This window comes from Cylas formicarius, unplaced genomic scaffold (genome assembly GCF_029955315.1).
Source record: "Cylas formicarius isolate icCylForm1 unplaced genomic scaffold, icCylForm1.1 PGA_scaffold_3__17_contigs__length_32017465, whole genome shotgun sequence".
NCBI lineage: Eukaryota > Metazoa > Arthropoda > Insecta > Coleoptera > Brentidae > Cylas > Cylas formicarius.
In genome coordinates this window covers 12,904,394-12,919,450 of record NW_026844326.1, presented here as the reverse complement: position 1 = coordinate 12,919,450, position 15,057 = coordinate 12,904,394, and the positions used below count along the sequence as shown (strand labels likewise).

General features: G+C 33.6%; 3 protein-coding genes across 4 annotated transcripts in view; 2 read left to right on the top strand and 1 right to left on the bottom strand.

The window, feature by feature from the left end:
• The window catches only part of LOC132698967 (uncharacterized), a 65,124-nt gene extending 54,133 nt beyond the window's left edge, over nt 1-10,991 (top strand). Inside the window, exons 5-9 of the mRNA XM_060665316.1 lie at nt 5,369-5,684; nt 7,396-7,662; nt 7,720-7,881; nt 8,902-9,037; nt 9,091-10,991. Of these exons, the coding sequence (XP_060521299.1) occupies nt 5,369-5,684; nt 7,396-7,662; nt 7,720-7,881; nt 8,902-9,037; nt 9,091-10,262 (2,053 nt within the window). The 3' untranslated portion in view covers nt 10,263-10,991. The remainder of the gene's footprint in view (nt 1-5,368; nt 5,685-7,395; nt 7,663-7,719; nt 7,882-8,901; nt 9,038-9,090) is intronic.
• LOC132698970 (stabilizer of axonemal microtubules 2) lies at nt 1,293-2,458 on the top strand. Its single transcript, XM_060665320.1, has one exon. The coding sequence runs from the start codon at nt 1,356-1,358 to the stop codon at nt 2,379-2,381; it is 1,026 nt and encodes a 341-aa protein (XP_060521303.1). The 5' UTR covers nt 1,293-1,355; the 3' UTR covers nt 2,382-2,458.
• Nucleotides 10,992-11,166: 175 nt separating the features above from the next.
• The window catches only part of LOC132698968 (potassium voltage-gated channel protein Shaw-like), a 151,542-nt gene continuing 147,651 nt past the window's right edge, over nt 11,167-15,057 (bottom strand). For both annotated transcript variants that reach the window (XM_060665318.1, XM_060665317.1), the window contains one exon: nt 11,167-13,894. In XM_060665318.1, coding sequence (XP_060521301.1) covers nt 13,719-13,894 — 176 coding nt within the window. In that variant the 3' untranslated portion in view covers nt 11,167-13,718. The remainder of the gene's footprint in view (nt 13,895-15,057) is intronic.

Sequence of the window (15,057 nt, the reverse complement as noted above, 5' to 3'; positions counted from 1 at the left end):
TATATTGAATTTCAGTAATTGATGTTTAAAAAAAACTTAGAATTATGAATTAAATAGGGTTAGTTATATTTAAGATACACGAGTTGCAGACAATAAGTCCTAAACTACTAATTTTTGTGATAAAAACTATATATATGAAATGATACAGAATTAAATTTCAAACCCAATAAAAGTTACAAAAATTTTTTTCTTAATTAGAAAAAATATTATTTTATGGTCATTTGTGAGCGCCATAGATAGGTCAAAACATTAAATATTAACCACTTCCATGGATCCATGATAAAAATTCGCAATTTAAGTTTTCGAGTATGAAAAAACGCATTTTCCCGAAAAAAAATTAAAAGTTCATTTTTCTCAAAAACTACTAAAAACTTATGGTATGTAATGTAAAATAAAGTTGTTTACTGTCCTGGTACAACGGAACACCCATAAATACTGTATACCACTATATACTACAAATACTATATATATATAACATATACTTATTGAGTATAGGAGCATCTTAAATGAACCACATTGCACATTGCAACAAAAGGATATAACAAAAGAAGAAGATGGGCTGGAATGCTTTCAAGGCAGTTTATATACAGCAATTTTTAAGACTAAGATAATTTAAACGTGATTTATTTTGATTTAATTTTTCCTGACTTCCTAAACAAACTACCCAATATATCTTTGGACTAGAGCCCAAAACCTCTCAAAATGATGAAACTCGGAAAAAGATTATCAGACTCTGGTATGGAGTTCATTGTAGGTTTTTATTTCTTACAAAAGAATAACGCATTTGTCATAAGTTTTATAAACATTCACACAATTAAAGTTGGTTTAGTATCGTCTGATTATGCCTTAGCGATAAACATTTCGATGCTTGATTAAATTTAATATTTTATAATAGAATCGACATTGTACTATTCCTTATCATCTTAATTTTTTGTTTTTATAACTCCCTGTAAAAGTTGGTTTTAAATCTTTGGCTAAGTATATATTCAAATACTTATCGTTAGGTTAAATATATTAACAACAAAACAATGAGTAAACATGGAGGAAGGAAATAAAAAATTAGAAAAAAATCATATCTATGAGTCCAAAAAGATAAACAAGAGCATGTTTAAGTAGAGGTCTGCTTATTTTATGTAGTGATTATTGATATTACAGCACCTCTTATTTATCCCTTATCATTTAAAATTGAGGTGTTAAAAGAATTGTGTGGCCGGTTTGCAAGCACTCACAATTTTAATTGTCGCGTCGGAAATCAACCTGGCAGTTGCCAAACAATTCTGTGTCATTTTGAACGTCAACCTGCAAAATTAGTTTGATATTTGTTTTTGTTCCTTTCTGTTGTCTTCACCTCCATCATGGCGTCCTGTGTGCCCTGCGGCGATTTATTGACCTCGCGGCACTCGAGGTCCAAGATAAGTTGTCCACCGTGTCCATGCCCACCTTGTCCATGTCCACCGTGTCCTTGTCCACCGTGCGGCGTCCCAGTGATGCCGATATCACAAGAATGCCAAGTCAAGCCATGCGACAAAGGAAATCAGATCTGCTGTAACGTTGCGGTGCCATTTAAGGTCGAACGACCACCTAAACCCAAAAAGAAGTGTAAATATATACAACCAGCGCGACCAAAATCATTCGCACCGGAAAAAAAATACATCCCGCCCGAGATGAAAATGGCGGATGATACCATTTACAAGAAATCCTACATCCCCGTTGAAATCGAGAAAGCCAAGGTAGTTATACCAGAGAATAATTTGTGTGTGGGTGAGGGCAAAATATCGGACGATACGGTAAATAGGATGTCTTTTAAGCCCCTAAAAGTCAAACCTACGTGTCCGATTTATCCGTGTGAACACAAACTTCTCGGCGATGGACCTATGCAAGATATAACCACCAATAAACACGACTACGTCCCTAAACCTTTGACCAAAGTAGATGTCATTAAACCGTTTACTAATCTTTACACATCCGATTGTCCTTTGAGTGACAAAACGATCAATAGGATGTCTTATATGCCCATTGATCTCAGTAAGGCAAAGGTGACACCATTTCATCCCAGCAACGCCATAGAAAAACCGACGGGGAAAATTAGCGACCAAACCATCAACAAAATGTCATATCTACCATGGGAACCATCGCCGCCAGTGGAGAAACCGTGGGCGGAGAGACCCAAGTATCGACCGCCTCAATTGAGGATGGATGACAATACTGTTAACAAAATGAGTTACCAACCTCCTGGTCAGTACGTCGAATGTGCGGATGATGATCCTAACTGCATCGACTGTCCCGAGTCTCCGTGTGATCCTAATGATTATAAAGAAATTCAATGTACAGGTCCGATGCAGTGTTGTATGGCTTGCTGTTGTCCTAAAGCAGCCTGTTAAGTTTTGCAACGAAATTCTTCGTTAAATCGGAATTCTTTTTTGTATATATTTTGGAACATAAATTCTTTATTCATTTGATACCATCTTTATTTATACATAAAGTGCAATTAAAAATAATATCGTATTAGCTCTTTAATTAAAGATTTGGATAATATTCTTTGTGAGGTTGCATCGAAATTTGATCTATAAATTCTGTGCCTCGGAAATTTTAACATAGATTTCTTCCAACCGAATAACATCGTGTTAAACTGTTTTGTACCTTTTAATTTGAATCAAATACCTACTGGACCTACTCGAATTACTCAAATCTCAATTAAGCTTATTCATCTAATTTTTGTGAGCGACGTTTCTTTGGTTACTGCCAACTGATACCTTTTCGGACCTAAATGGCAACAAAATGAAATCTGGAATAGTTACCTATCGCTTTTTTAAATACTTAATTTTTAAAGATTTTGTCCCGCGACAATGCCCTCAAAAATTTTAAGCTTATTAAATCCATTAATGACTGGAGTTGAAATAAGGAACTTGGCAATCATATTCCAACTTAGCTATTATGGGTTTGAGAATCATTAAATCTTGCCAGATCTTATTTTTGTGAAAGGTCTCAACAAGTTCTGATGGATGCTATTTTTTTTATAATCTACACTTCAGAACTTCTTAAATGTGCTATCTCTGGCAAGGTGATTGCTGAAGACATGGCTTTATTATCACTTTCGTTACCCTGGTTTTTTGATTTAATAACCCACAATGTTGAAAAATTGAAAGCCATTTTCCAAATTTATTTATTTAACAAGCAGGTAGAAACCTATAGCTTATTGCACGGGTAGTATTATTTTCTTTTTTCTTTCTTCTTGTTAATTTACTTATTTATTGGTTTCTGTTACTAGGCATAAATTTGTTATTATAGTTATTGTATTGATAATGATGTGTTTAATTTTTTTTGCCACAGAATTTATTTCAAACGAATACTTCAATTATAAGTTTACGTGTTATCTACATAAACTAGGTCTTAGTCTGGTTTTACGAGGGTTAAGTTTAAATGACCTTAGGCTTTACCCTGTATATATTTATATTTCTCGTACTTTGATTATTGTCGATTAGTGTTAGTAGCCGACTAAGCTTAATAATATTTTAACGGTATATTCAAAATTCTTACTCAAACGGAAATAATTTTCTCTATTAGAATTATACACAAACCAATATAATTTACTATAGTACAAAAATATTACTACGAAAACAAAATTCTTACAAAATCCGTAACAATATAAAATAAAAAACATTAGCCACGTTAAGGTATCCATCAAAAATTGCGAAAATGAAATTAGAAAATATAATGGTCTGAAAAAAATGTTTAGTAAATAAATAAAGGTAGTAATAATAATAAATAATAAATAAAAGTGTGAGAAGCACAAGCCTGATCAGTTTTAGTTTAATCAGGATTTTAGTTGGATTTCTAACTTTGAATGCAGTTAATAAAATAAAAAATAATTATTCCACTGTTATTCTAACTGTTATTCAACCTTTGAAGACGAATTCCCCCAAATCCGCATATACAGATTTAACTCAGTTACTAACACTATAGCTTACAAAATAAGCAGAGTATCAAAGTAACTGGACAAAGTACGAAAAAAAAAACAATCAAATAAAAAAGCGAAGTTGAAATGGCTTGCCATATGAAGGACAAATTTTTAATCAAAATTAACCGACATAAAATAGTCAAAACAAATAAAATCCGATTTAAAATTAGAAATGAGAGACTGCGTAAATTTTATCGGTTAGGGTATTAAAAACGTGATTGACAAAATTTTCTCGATGGGAATTTGCATTATTCTTATCCGCATTTATTATATGCCTAAAATTACAACAATAGTAAAAACAGTCATGTGGACAATTTGCGTTAAGTAAAGAAGGAAGAGAAAAACTAATATAAAATTATTTAACAGTTTATTCGAAATTGTTACTCAAATGCAAATGATTTTGTTTTATTAGAATTGCACATAAGGCAAAAGCCATTTAAATGAAAGTATAAATATATTACTAAGAAAATATTCTCACCCAATACGTAAAAATGTATTACAATATCAAACCAAAAATCAAAGATTACCAAGAACAAAAGAAAACATATAATTGTAAAAATTGTTTTAATAGTAAAACACTGTCCACCAAACATGAAGTTTTAATTAATTCGGGATATCAATTAGATTTTCAACTTTAAATCCAGCCCAGTGCAATTTTAAGAAATGAATGAAAAAAATGAATTAAAGCATATTTTATCTAACTAGATGAAAAAATGGTTGATAAGGCGTATATTCGAAATTTCAATTAATATATATGGCATATTTTAACAGCATGTAGCTCAAACGTTTAGGATATTCACACTGTTAAGGATGAGCATCTTATTTTGATACACCCTATGCAAAATATGACAGAAAATTACCATAATAAAATTGGAAAACACATACTTCAAAAAATATAAAGCATTTAAATTTTTAATCAAACAATGGCGAAGAAAAATAAAAATACACAATTTTTATTAGAAAAATGAGATTCCGTGGATCGATAATTTTACCGGACAGGTTATTAAAAGGTGATCCCCAAATTTTTCGCGATGGAAATTTGCGATCTAATTACACAATACAAATATCGTTGAAAATTAATGTAAACCGCACTTATTACATGCGAAAAATTGTTTAAGTGATATGTTAATGAAATGGTAATTGATGATTTAAGATAATGTAAATCCAACACTTGAAACGTCGCAGGTTGTTTAACTAGGTGAGTATATTTATCTTTTTAATGGTTTCCTTTGTTCAAACAGACGTAAGTGCCTTTTCGATGTTTAGTTTGATCGATTTAAAGGTCTTTTATTCTTCGTCTGCAGACGTTTTTTACGTTTGTATAAGCGCATATGTCATTTTTCAAAACCATTGAGCTCCTGAATAGAAATATCAAAATTAGAACAACATTAAGAGAGATTTTGGTTTTAGTTTTGTGCAGGAATTCGTGGCAGATCCGTTAGACGGTGTCACTCTTCTTTTGGATCTACTTCGAACCATTCAAATCAACCAATCTAGTACAGTCGTACACGGTCCCCAAGGTTCTACGGGAACCACCGGCAAAATACCACCTTCCTTGCATCGGAGAGCTCTTCTGGACGAATTCTCTTGTTTGCAATGCCTATTGAATTGCTGCGCTCGATACACCGAATCGATACGGAAGCTCATTTCCTCGTCTGCAGGTTTATTTACCGTTGCAGTGTGTATAATGAGCAATGTAAACAAGTCTAGGATAATAGCTTTGCAGGTGAGTCGTTGCATAAAATTTTAATGTGAGTTTAATATCGTAGCAGTCACGTCTTAGCCAAAACATTTAAAATAATGCTATCGGACTCTTGATATTGGGTTAAGTCAGTTTAATTATTACGGTATCGAATAAATAAACGCTCTATACAGTGTGTTTAAACGAAACGCGGCAATATTTAAGAGGGTGAACATGTTATCAAAAAAGTTTCCGAGGTACATGGTGTTAAAGTTTTTTTGAAGATCACTTTCAGCATCAGTTCCCGTTGAATATTTGAATTTGAATTATGAGGGACTGCCTAATTCTTGGATTTCTGGAGAACGTACTCGTGAGTTTTTGAGACTAAGATACGGAAATCGCTGGACTAGCCAAAGTGAACCTCACTTATGGCCTACACAATCCCCGGATTTAAACTCTCCGATATTTATGAGAAGTTTGGATTCCTGCATCCGAGCGGGAAGGGCTCACTTCCAACAGTTTTTGTAAATTTTTTGGATCATAGTAGTTTTAGTCGCTCTATATATATGTGGCCTAAATATTATCAATAAATTTTATATATTGCCTCTGTTTAGTTTTTATTTAATTAGGGGCAAATCAGCCACTTATTAATAAAAACAACGTTGCCAAATTTAAAACAAATCTGCCAATTAAAAAAAAAACACTGTAACACCCTGCATCTTGGAAGCAACGAATTTCCGGACGTACTTTTATGGGAACTTTCTTCATAAAATGATCTGAGAAATCATCCCCTTAAATATTCCGCGTCCTTTTTAAACACTCTGTATGCATGCGTGTTCAAAACAAATAATAAATATTATAAAAGAGTTTATTAATTGTTTATATTAAAATATTTTGTTGCTATTAAAAATATACTCTTTCAATTAAATAAGTTGAGCTTCAAAGACTTTAAAGTTGAGAAGTACGAAAAATTATAAACATAGTGCTTTGCTTTTTACAATACTTCTGGATTCCTCCAGCGTCGGTTTTTGCTGAGTCGAACTTGCTTTCGCCAATCATCCTGTTGGCTTCTTCAGCGCTTGACTAAAACCGGCTCGCATTTTACTCTGTACCTCCTTATATATCGTAAAAAGGGGGCGGAGCTAAATGAGGTTCATAATCACCGTCTCGGATTTCTTGACTCTAAAACAAATACTAACATTGAGAATCATAGTTACAGTCATAGTCAAAATTTTAACTCTTCGGAACCAGATATCTCTGACCAGATATGTTAATACCGTACAGGACTATAGACTGCCGGGTTAACTCATCTATTTTTTTATCAAAAACTGCGAATACGAACCGAACTAACCAAGGGCAGGAATCTCCAATTAATCCAATTTGAATAAAATATGTTTAATTCCCATAATCATTTCCTAGAGATTGATATATTGATAAAAAAAATTGTTTTAAAACACACTTTAAAATGTTCTTACCCAATCTTAATTTGTTATAGTTTTTTTACGCATTCAGGTATGGTATAAGTGGACTAATGGTTGGAGGTTGATTTTTGTTATGAATTTTTTGTTAAACTATCTTAACCTTTTTTTGGTACGCTGTGCTAGCCAAAACTAACCTACCTAAATTGGCAATAAATAAATAATAATATTTTCATTCCGTTTTAATTTTCGAATCTTATTTAGTAAAATGAAAATTAAAGCAAATCTAACTAGTTGCAAAATAATTTTTGAATATTATTAATGGCTACCGATTTCAGCTTCTTATCAAGGCGTGTGATCCATCAATAGGTGGTCACACTGCTGTATCGGAGGCCATGTCCACCTTAAGGCTACGATTTGGTGAACCCGTGAGGTTCCGTTTTCTGGTCGGCATGTTGACGTCGGCCGGTGGCCATAAGGAATTAATAGCTACGGGGTTGAAGTTTCTAAATACGTTTTTGGATACTGCACTGTCGAAGCAGAAAAGGCTGTACATACAGGCGGAGCTCGACCAAGCTGGGCTGGATATGGGAGTAATTAAGAAAGTAGGTCTCGCTCTTTTTTCGTTATTTCATAGATCTGCTTATATTACGTTTTAATAGAATATGGAAAATTGTACTGGAAGCGAGCAGGTGTGGGCGGAGATATATTACTGGGAGAAGACCAATATCGATATTGATTCAATTACAACTAACTTGGACAAGTTGACAAAAGAAAACGAATGTTTCAAAGAACGTATAACTTTAATGGAAAGGAAAGTTAAGGTGAGTAGTTTGTTTTATTTTGTTACTCATTCAATGTTAGGCTTTTTGGTAGATTGCTCAATGAAAATCAAGTATCAGATCAGTGTATCTGTATTCAGATCTCTACATTTTTGAAGTTAACCGACTTTCCCCTTAATTATTTTCTTATTGCTGCTATTTTCTTTCGATTTATATGAATAAGAGGAAAATCTCAGCATTGTTATTATGTGAAGATTTTGTATTTTGAACCATAAGTTTAAATAATTCCCTGTTCTTTCTAATTATTTTCATCGCTTTATCTTTTCCGCATCTTTTCTCACTTTCCAACACTGGAAAGCTTAGATCTTCATCCCCCGCGCTTATCCTGCGCTCATCCAGCTTAGGCAAGCTTTCTTTTCCCATTCAGATGCAGATTACTTCTCTTGTTGATTGGCTGTGGAAGTATAGGTGACATTTTCGTTGCTTTCTATGCTAGTAGATTTGTTATTTCGTTTCTCTACAGTGTAGTGTGGTTATCTTATTTGAGGATCTCCTTTCCATAAGCATTCTTGGACATAGTTCAATGGCATACATTCCATCTTTAAATGTTCCCCGTAGATATCGATCCCAACACCTTCATTGGTTTTAGAACCATATGTTTTCTCCAGTATGTCAGTCTTGTCCTGACCAACTCTTTCCTGCTGGCAAGCTTACTTCATAGGGCAGATTCAAGGTAGCTGTATTAGACGTTATGTTTGATGGCAGCTCCACAATACTATGGTTCAGTACCATTTCTAGCAAGTGGGTACGCTCCATAACACACCCCTGTGGCCAGTCCAAGCTCGCCTCTCCAGTTGCTGTTAATTGAACAGTTTACTACTGATTTAGTTTACTGAAGCAACACCTGATCAACGTCCATACAATGATGTCTTCTTTTTCTGTATTACTAGAACAAATCTATTTTTGCATTTTGCTGCTGATTGAAGCGTTTTGATTGTGATTTCAACTTTGCGATCGAGTTAGTTTAGTTTTTTATCATCCATGGTAATGGAATTTTTGCAGATCTTGCAAGAAGAAAAAGGCATTCTGGTATCGTTAGAAAAATGTTTAAAGGAACGTTGCGGAGAATTGCAGACAGAGATTCATTCATTGAAATCCGACCAAGTATCCAAGAGCACCGCCTACGTTAAGCGTGAAGGTATCTATTGAGACACGATTTTGAAAATAACACTTAAGTCGCCAATTTTTTAGGGATCTGCACACCAAACGAGGATGAAGGAATCTCCTCGTCAGAAAGAAGTCTCAGTCCCGACGACGATATTCAAAGGGATTCCGTTTATGAAGCTTTTAAGATTCCGGCATCAAACAAAAACGCTATGGATCATAAGCAGGACGATGAAGAAGAAACGACCATTGATGAAGTCATAGAGGAACTCAGGAATATAATAAACGACGCGGAAACGGAGGAGTATGCGAAGATGCAAGCCCAAATCAACAAAAACAATCAGATAATTGAAGAGGCTCAAGTCGCAAGCAAGTTGCATAGCCATTATGACGCGGACGATTACACGCTTTCCAGCGACACTGAGATCATACCTCAGAATTTGCACCCGCAACCGCCCAGAAAGGCGAAAAGTCTCGTTCATCTTTTCGTACCGTCAGAGGATTACTATTACTGTCCCAAGCAATTATTTTTTGAAAACGACACTCCGTACACCAGCGAAGAAGGATCCGATTCCTTGCTAAGTGCTTCTAAATGTCAGGTGGCGAAGGCAAAACCTCAGGGAACTTGCAACATGGTTAACTCGAAATCCAAACAACACTGCAGGAGGCATAAAAAAGAGGGCAATGTCAGGTCGAGTATGAGGAGGGCCGAGTCGTTGAAACAGTTAGAAATTTGCCCCAGCAATTCCCATTATTACAGCACCTCTATAAATATCGGAACGCGAAAAGAAGTACTGAAAGACACCGCGGAAAAAGCAGATCAGCGGTTCCAATGTAAAAGTTTGGACAGGATCGACGTTGGTCTAAATACAATGGTAGATATCGTGGTCACTGATCAGAAGTGCGACGCCTTGCATCAGTTACGAACGAAAAGTGACGTCACAGATACGTCTCAAAAAACTTCCTCGAATATTTACGTCAAGAGAGGAAGCAGATCGAGGTTTAGTTCATATTCGGAAGATAAAAAAATATTTCTCCCCCTTCCACTGGGGGAGAGTAACAACTCGTCGCACTATTTTCCAAGAGTGCAAGAAAGGCGGGTGACTAGCACGAGTTTTCTGGTAAAGAGGGGACACGCGAATGCAGGATTGTACTCCGGACAACTGCGTTGCGATAGTTTCTTGAGAAATAAAGACTATTTAGCTATAAGCGGAAAATCGGGCGAAAAAGTTACGGACTTACCTTCCGGATTATATTAGAAACAACAATGCTTGTGTATATAGAATTGTGCAACTAGCTCAGTTCGGCGTTTATAATTTATTTGGTTAGTTATTCAGTTTTATAGGTTTCCGTTCAACGAATGTTATTTAGAATGCTTCAGCGACGATGTCTAATTGAAAGTTATTCTTCAAAATATTATCTAGTATTTCGAATAGAGTAATTGAGACCAATTGATCGTAATTAAAAGCAATTGTTTTGCCGTTGTCTGGAGAATACTGCCTTGAGAAATTAACTTCTGTTACAAGTAAGTAATTGTTACAAAAGTAATTGACAAAGCAAATATCGGAGAAATAATTCTACGGCGATTTTATCCAAGCCATGGCCTGCTTGTTTAAGTTTATGCCGTGTTATTTTCACTATTGATAAATATTGATGGCATTGTTAGTTTGAGTTATTAATCTAACTTTAATTAGTTAAGTCTTGAGTATAAAAATCAACCAAAGACAGAACGGTTGAAAATACCATTAAGTAAGCACGCTTTAAGAAATCTGATGGTTCGGTTTTAACTTTGTAATTTTGGGTATCGTTACGATGCTTTTTCACAAATAAGTAATAATCTCACAAATTGTTGAAGTGGGCTAATGGGCTACTGCACCTTTGACCACTTGCAACGTCCACAATAGAAATTTCCAAGAAGGCAAACAAAAGAAATCAAAAGTTTTAAATAATATTGACCTCGTTGGTTGGCTTATTTCTAGTACGATATATAAAATAGGTTTTAAGTTAAATTGAGTCTTTGTGCAATATGTTATTATTGGTTAAGCTAAACCAAAATATGTACAAATATTCAATTGCCGATGTACTAGGTATAGATAAACACGTCTTAATTAACTGGTTTTATTTTTTTGGTGGAACAAAAACAACGCAAATCGGTTATATACTGTATTTCAGTAATCTTTAAGAAAACTCTAATATCAACAGGAGAACGGTATACATAAAAATATCTTATTACTTATTTTTATATTAAAGAGGAAATTTTACGTAAACAATTACAATACACAATCTGGATTTTCCTCTATCATAAGAAGATTACTTTAAAGCTTGCACTAAAAACGAATCGAATTCATCAATTATTTAAGTTTAATAAATATGTTTCCAAGATATGTCGCTTATCAAATATACAGAATCGCAAAATCCGTTCGCAACTTTAATTTATTTCGACTGTCAAGCATTCGAAGTTTTTCTAACACTAATTACGAGTCCTTAGTTTTTAGAAAACTTTCAAATAATATCACATGCTTATGGCATTGGTAACGATACAGTACAAGACGTTGGTCCAAACCTGCTTATAAAAGGCAATTTTATTTCCTATATGCTCATAACTCAAACCTTTAGTTAACATCGCTCAATCGTACAAACTGTTCCCAAAAATCCATGCTGAATACATTTAAATTTTACTTTGTTTCGAAATGTCCCACACTTGACAACCTACATTTTTGCAACCTCAAAATGGGTAGTCTTTAAAAACTATAGTCGGGATTCATTTTTGCTCGTAAATTTCAAAATTGGATACTGTAGAAAACTGAAAAGTCATTGCCATTGCAATTTTAATTTTAGTCACAATTGAAATATGAAAATGGATATGTTATGCATGATTCTGAAATTACGATATAATCTTAAAAATCTGTATTCTCTTTAACATTGACCGTTAATATTCCAAAAATATATAAATGTGTAAACATTATTACATATGAATAAATACTGGAAAAATTATTAAACTTTATTGCTTTAAAAACACACTGAATTTCTTAGGTTGAGCGATTTGAATGTTGAATGAATTTAAATAACATTTGAAAGTGGGTTTATTATTGCGAAGCATTTCCGTTTTTATTCAATGCTTTTTACTTACAATAATTCAAACTTCTAATAACTTTTTATTTTATAAAAGTTGGTTCATAAATTTGCTGAATCAACAGATTCAAATATTCTCTAGTGTATGCGTAAGATAATAATACAAAACTTATGGAAGAAAATTTAGCGACAATAAATATAAATATTTTATAATATATTTACATTTGAGTGATAAGCGAAATGTTTGTAACACCGATTGCCTAAGGGCGTATTTACAATAATTTGTATACAAGCCGCTTCCGAATAGATTTGCATGATTCTAATAATATCGATACTGATCCGTTTTGCATAGGGTCTACATTCTGATGAGCTTAACCTAAATACCAGAGTTAACAAACTGGTTTCATAACAGTTGTCTGTAATAACAGCCGTAACAAAAACGATACAAAATATATTACCGGTTAAACCTTAACAATTTTCTGTACAGAAAGCTCTAACAACTATTTCAGATCTACGAAGAACTAAAACATTTACCACTTCACTCCTCAGTTGCAACTTGGAAAAATCTGAATTATATCTTATTTATTTATATCTTCATTTGGATTCAACCTCGGATTGCACTTATAGCTACCCTGTGATTTTAACATCTTTGGTCAACTTGGTCAGTGTTAGTGCTCCAGCAAAATGTGCGAAGCACTTTAGATATGGCGATTCGTTTAATCCGCTTGCATTCACAGGTCATAGATTGTTAAACTAGGAAATTAGTTCGTGTTTCGTACAGGTATATGGTCCCAAGTGTTTGAGTTATCGGGTTTAATAGTCATGAACTCTTGGTTGGTTTCCATTTGATAAGATTTAAATCATTTTTAAACCAAAATTATATTCTACAAATAACAACATTTCTTTCATGTAAGTGACGGGGAAATTCCAGCAGATTTATAGATTGGAACAAGATTAACCTAGGTGTATTTATTGCTCTTACATAATTTTCCATAACGAGCGAAGAAAAATGGAACTTATATAGCTCTCAGTTAAGTACAAATAAACAACCAAATCAGTTTAAGGTCCACAAATGTTGGATATTACCAGTTGCGTTATATTGATGATAGAGTTATAACTGTCAACAAACGTTGATAAATTCTTCAGGCAGGCAGACATATGAATATCAAAAAGAATACAAGAGTGCAATACATTATTAAAAATTCATATGAGTATTTGTGAACTTGTTTATATCAAACATCGCCTGTGATTAGAGTTCAAAAAAAATCACTCAAATTGATAAATGTCGATGCTAAGTTTTTAGAACTATCAATGCACTGAAATTTTTAAGAAAATTGTTCGGACTGATGTCAAATATCGTGCTACTCTAATTAATATTGAGATAGCAATGATAGAAACAATAACTCAAGGAGAGATTTGGTATGATCAGAGAAGAGCAACGTTTCCTTGAAACTACATCCCTTATAATTCGTGACTAATTTTGCAATTTACACCTTTCGAGCAATAACTTAAAAAAGAGAGTAATTTTTAAATATCCTTTAAAATAAAGGTATGTTAGTAAACATTTTCAAGTTTAACAATCGAAGACCGATATTGTGTAGACAGCCTAAATTACACATCCAGCAATTGGTCTCGAAATTTGTTCAGTTTGGTGCCTTCAGCGTAGTGTAGCACTGTCCCGAGTCCGGTGACAGTTTGACTTGGGTCGGTTGAGTCGGAGACGGGCTGCTGTCAAATTTTGGCTTGGCCATCAAAAACGCTTGATTTGATTCGAGACCAACCCCGTTTGGGTTTAGGGATGAAGTCACCCCTATCAATCCTGAAAACATTGATAAGTTCGTTTATATCAAATCATAGGTACAAGCGAAATATCTTGACTTCGATTCGCAATTCGTATGTTTGAATAATTTTAGTTTAGATAATTGGCAATTTTTGAAACGTATTCCAAAAAGTGGAGGAATTTCGAATACAAATTAATAAAGTGATGTTAACAGCTATTTGCTCTTATAAATAGCACATACCAGTATATGAAATTAAATAAATTACAATCAGAAATTTATTTATTAATAAAAATTAGTTATATATTAGTATTAGTATTTATACTAAACAGCAAAAATTGCTTCTAGATTTTTTTTCAAGAAGTTAAATCAAAGAAATGATCTTCTACTAGGAGTTTATTTACAACCACGGATAGCATGTGCAAGTCCTATATTATGTTTCCATTGTCAACCGCCCGAAAACTGTTGTTCCTCTTTTCCAAGTTTTTTCTCAAATAATAATACACCTCAGCAAATGATACACCATTTACTTAGTGTTCCGAGAAAATTATAGAAAAAAAATCTTTATAAACTTAACCTATTATTTTAAAATCCAATAAAGCAAGTATTATGCCCTTCTTGAATTTCGACAACATAATTATTTGACTCAGCTCTAATCGTTGGTGCGATAATCCAATGCCTTTAACTCAACTACACAATTTCAAATCAAATTATCATGCAGTACAAACACAACCTTGTAAACCTCGCAGAGTCCCACGAACAATTAACCACTCTAACGACATAGTTGAAGAGAGTTAAAAAGAGGGGAAAATACACTAAAAACGTAAACTATAAGTAATCATTATATAGTACTATTCTCTAGCACCGAAATTAGGGGACGTGCTACCCTGACCCTTTCAAACAATGGAAAGAAAACGTCAGATATAAACACAAGACATCATGCGAATGTGAGGAAACTTTGTGGGTACATCCGGTAACTCGTTGTGTATACAGAGCTGTAATCAACATTTTTATTGCTGCATAAAGAACGTACTGTGCAGAAGGTTGGATGCACTTGAGCAAATCGTAAGTACTCATTTAGAACTCTATTTAGCAACTTAATTTAGGTTAAGTTCTGGTCTTAAAGTGAGCCAATAGGGGCATTTTGTTTTTCTTTAATTCATACAATAAATATACCTGTTTTTATACAAATTAAGTTAAGTTA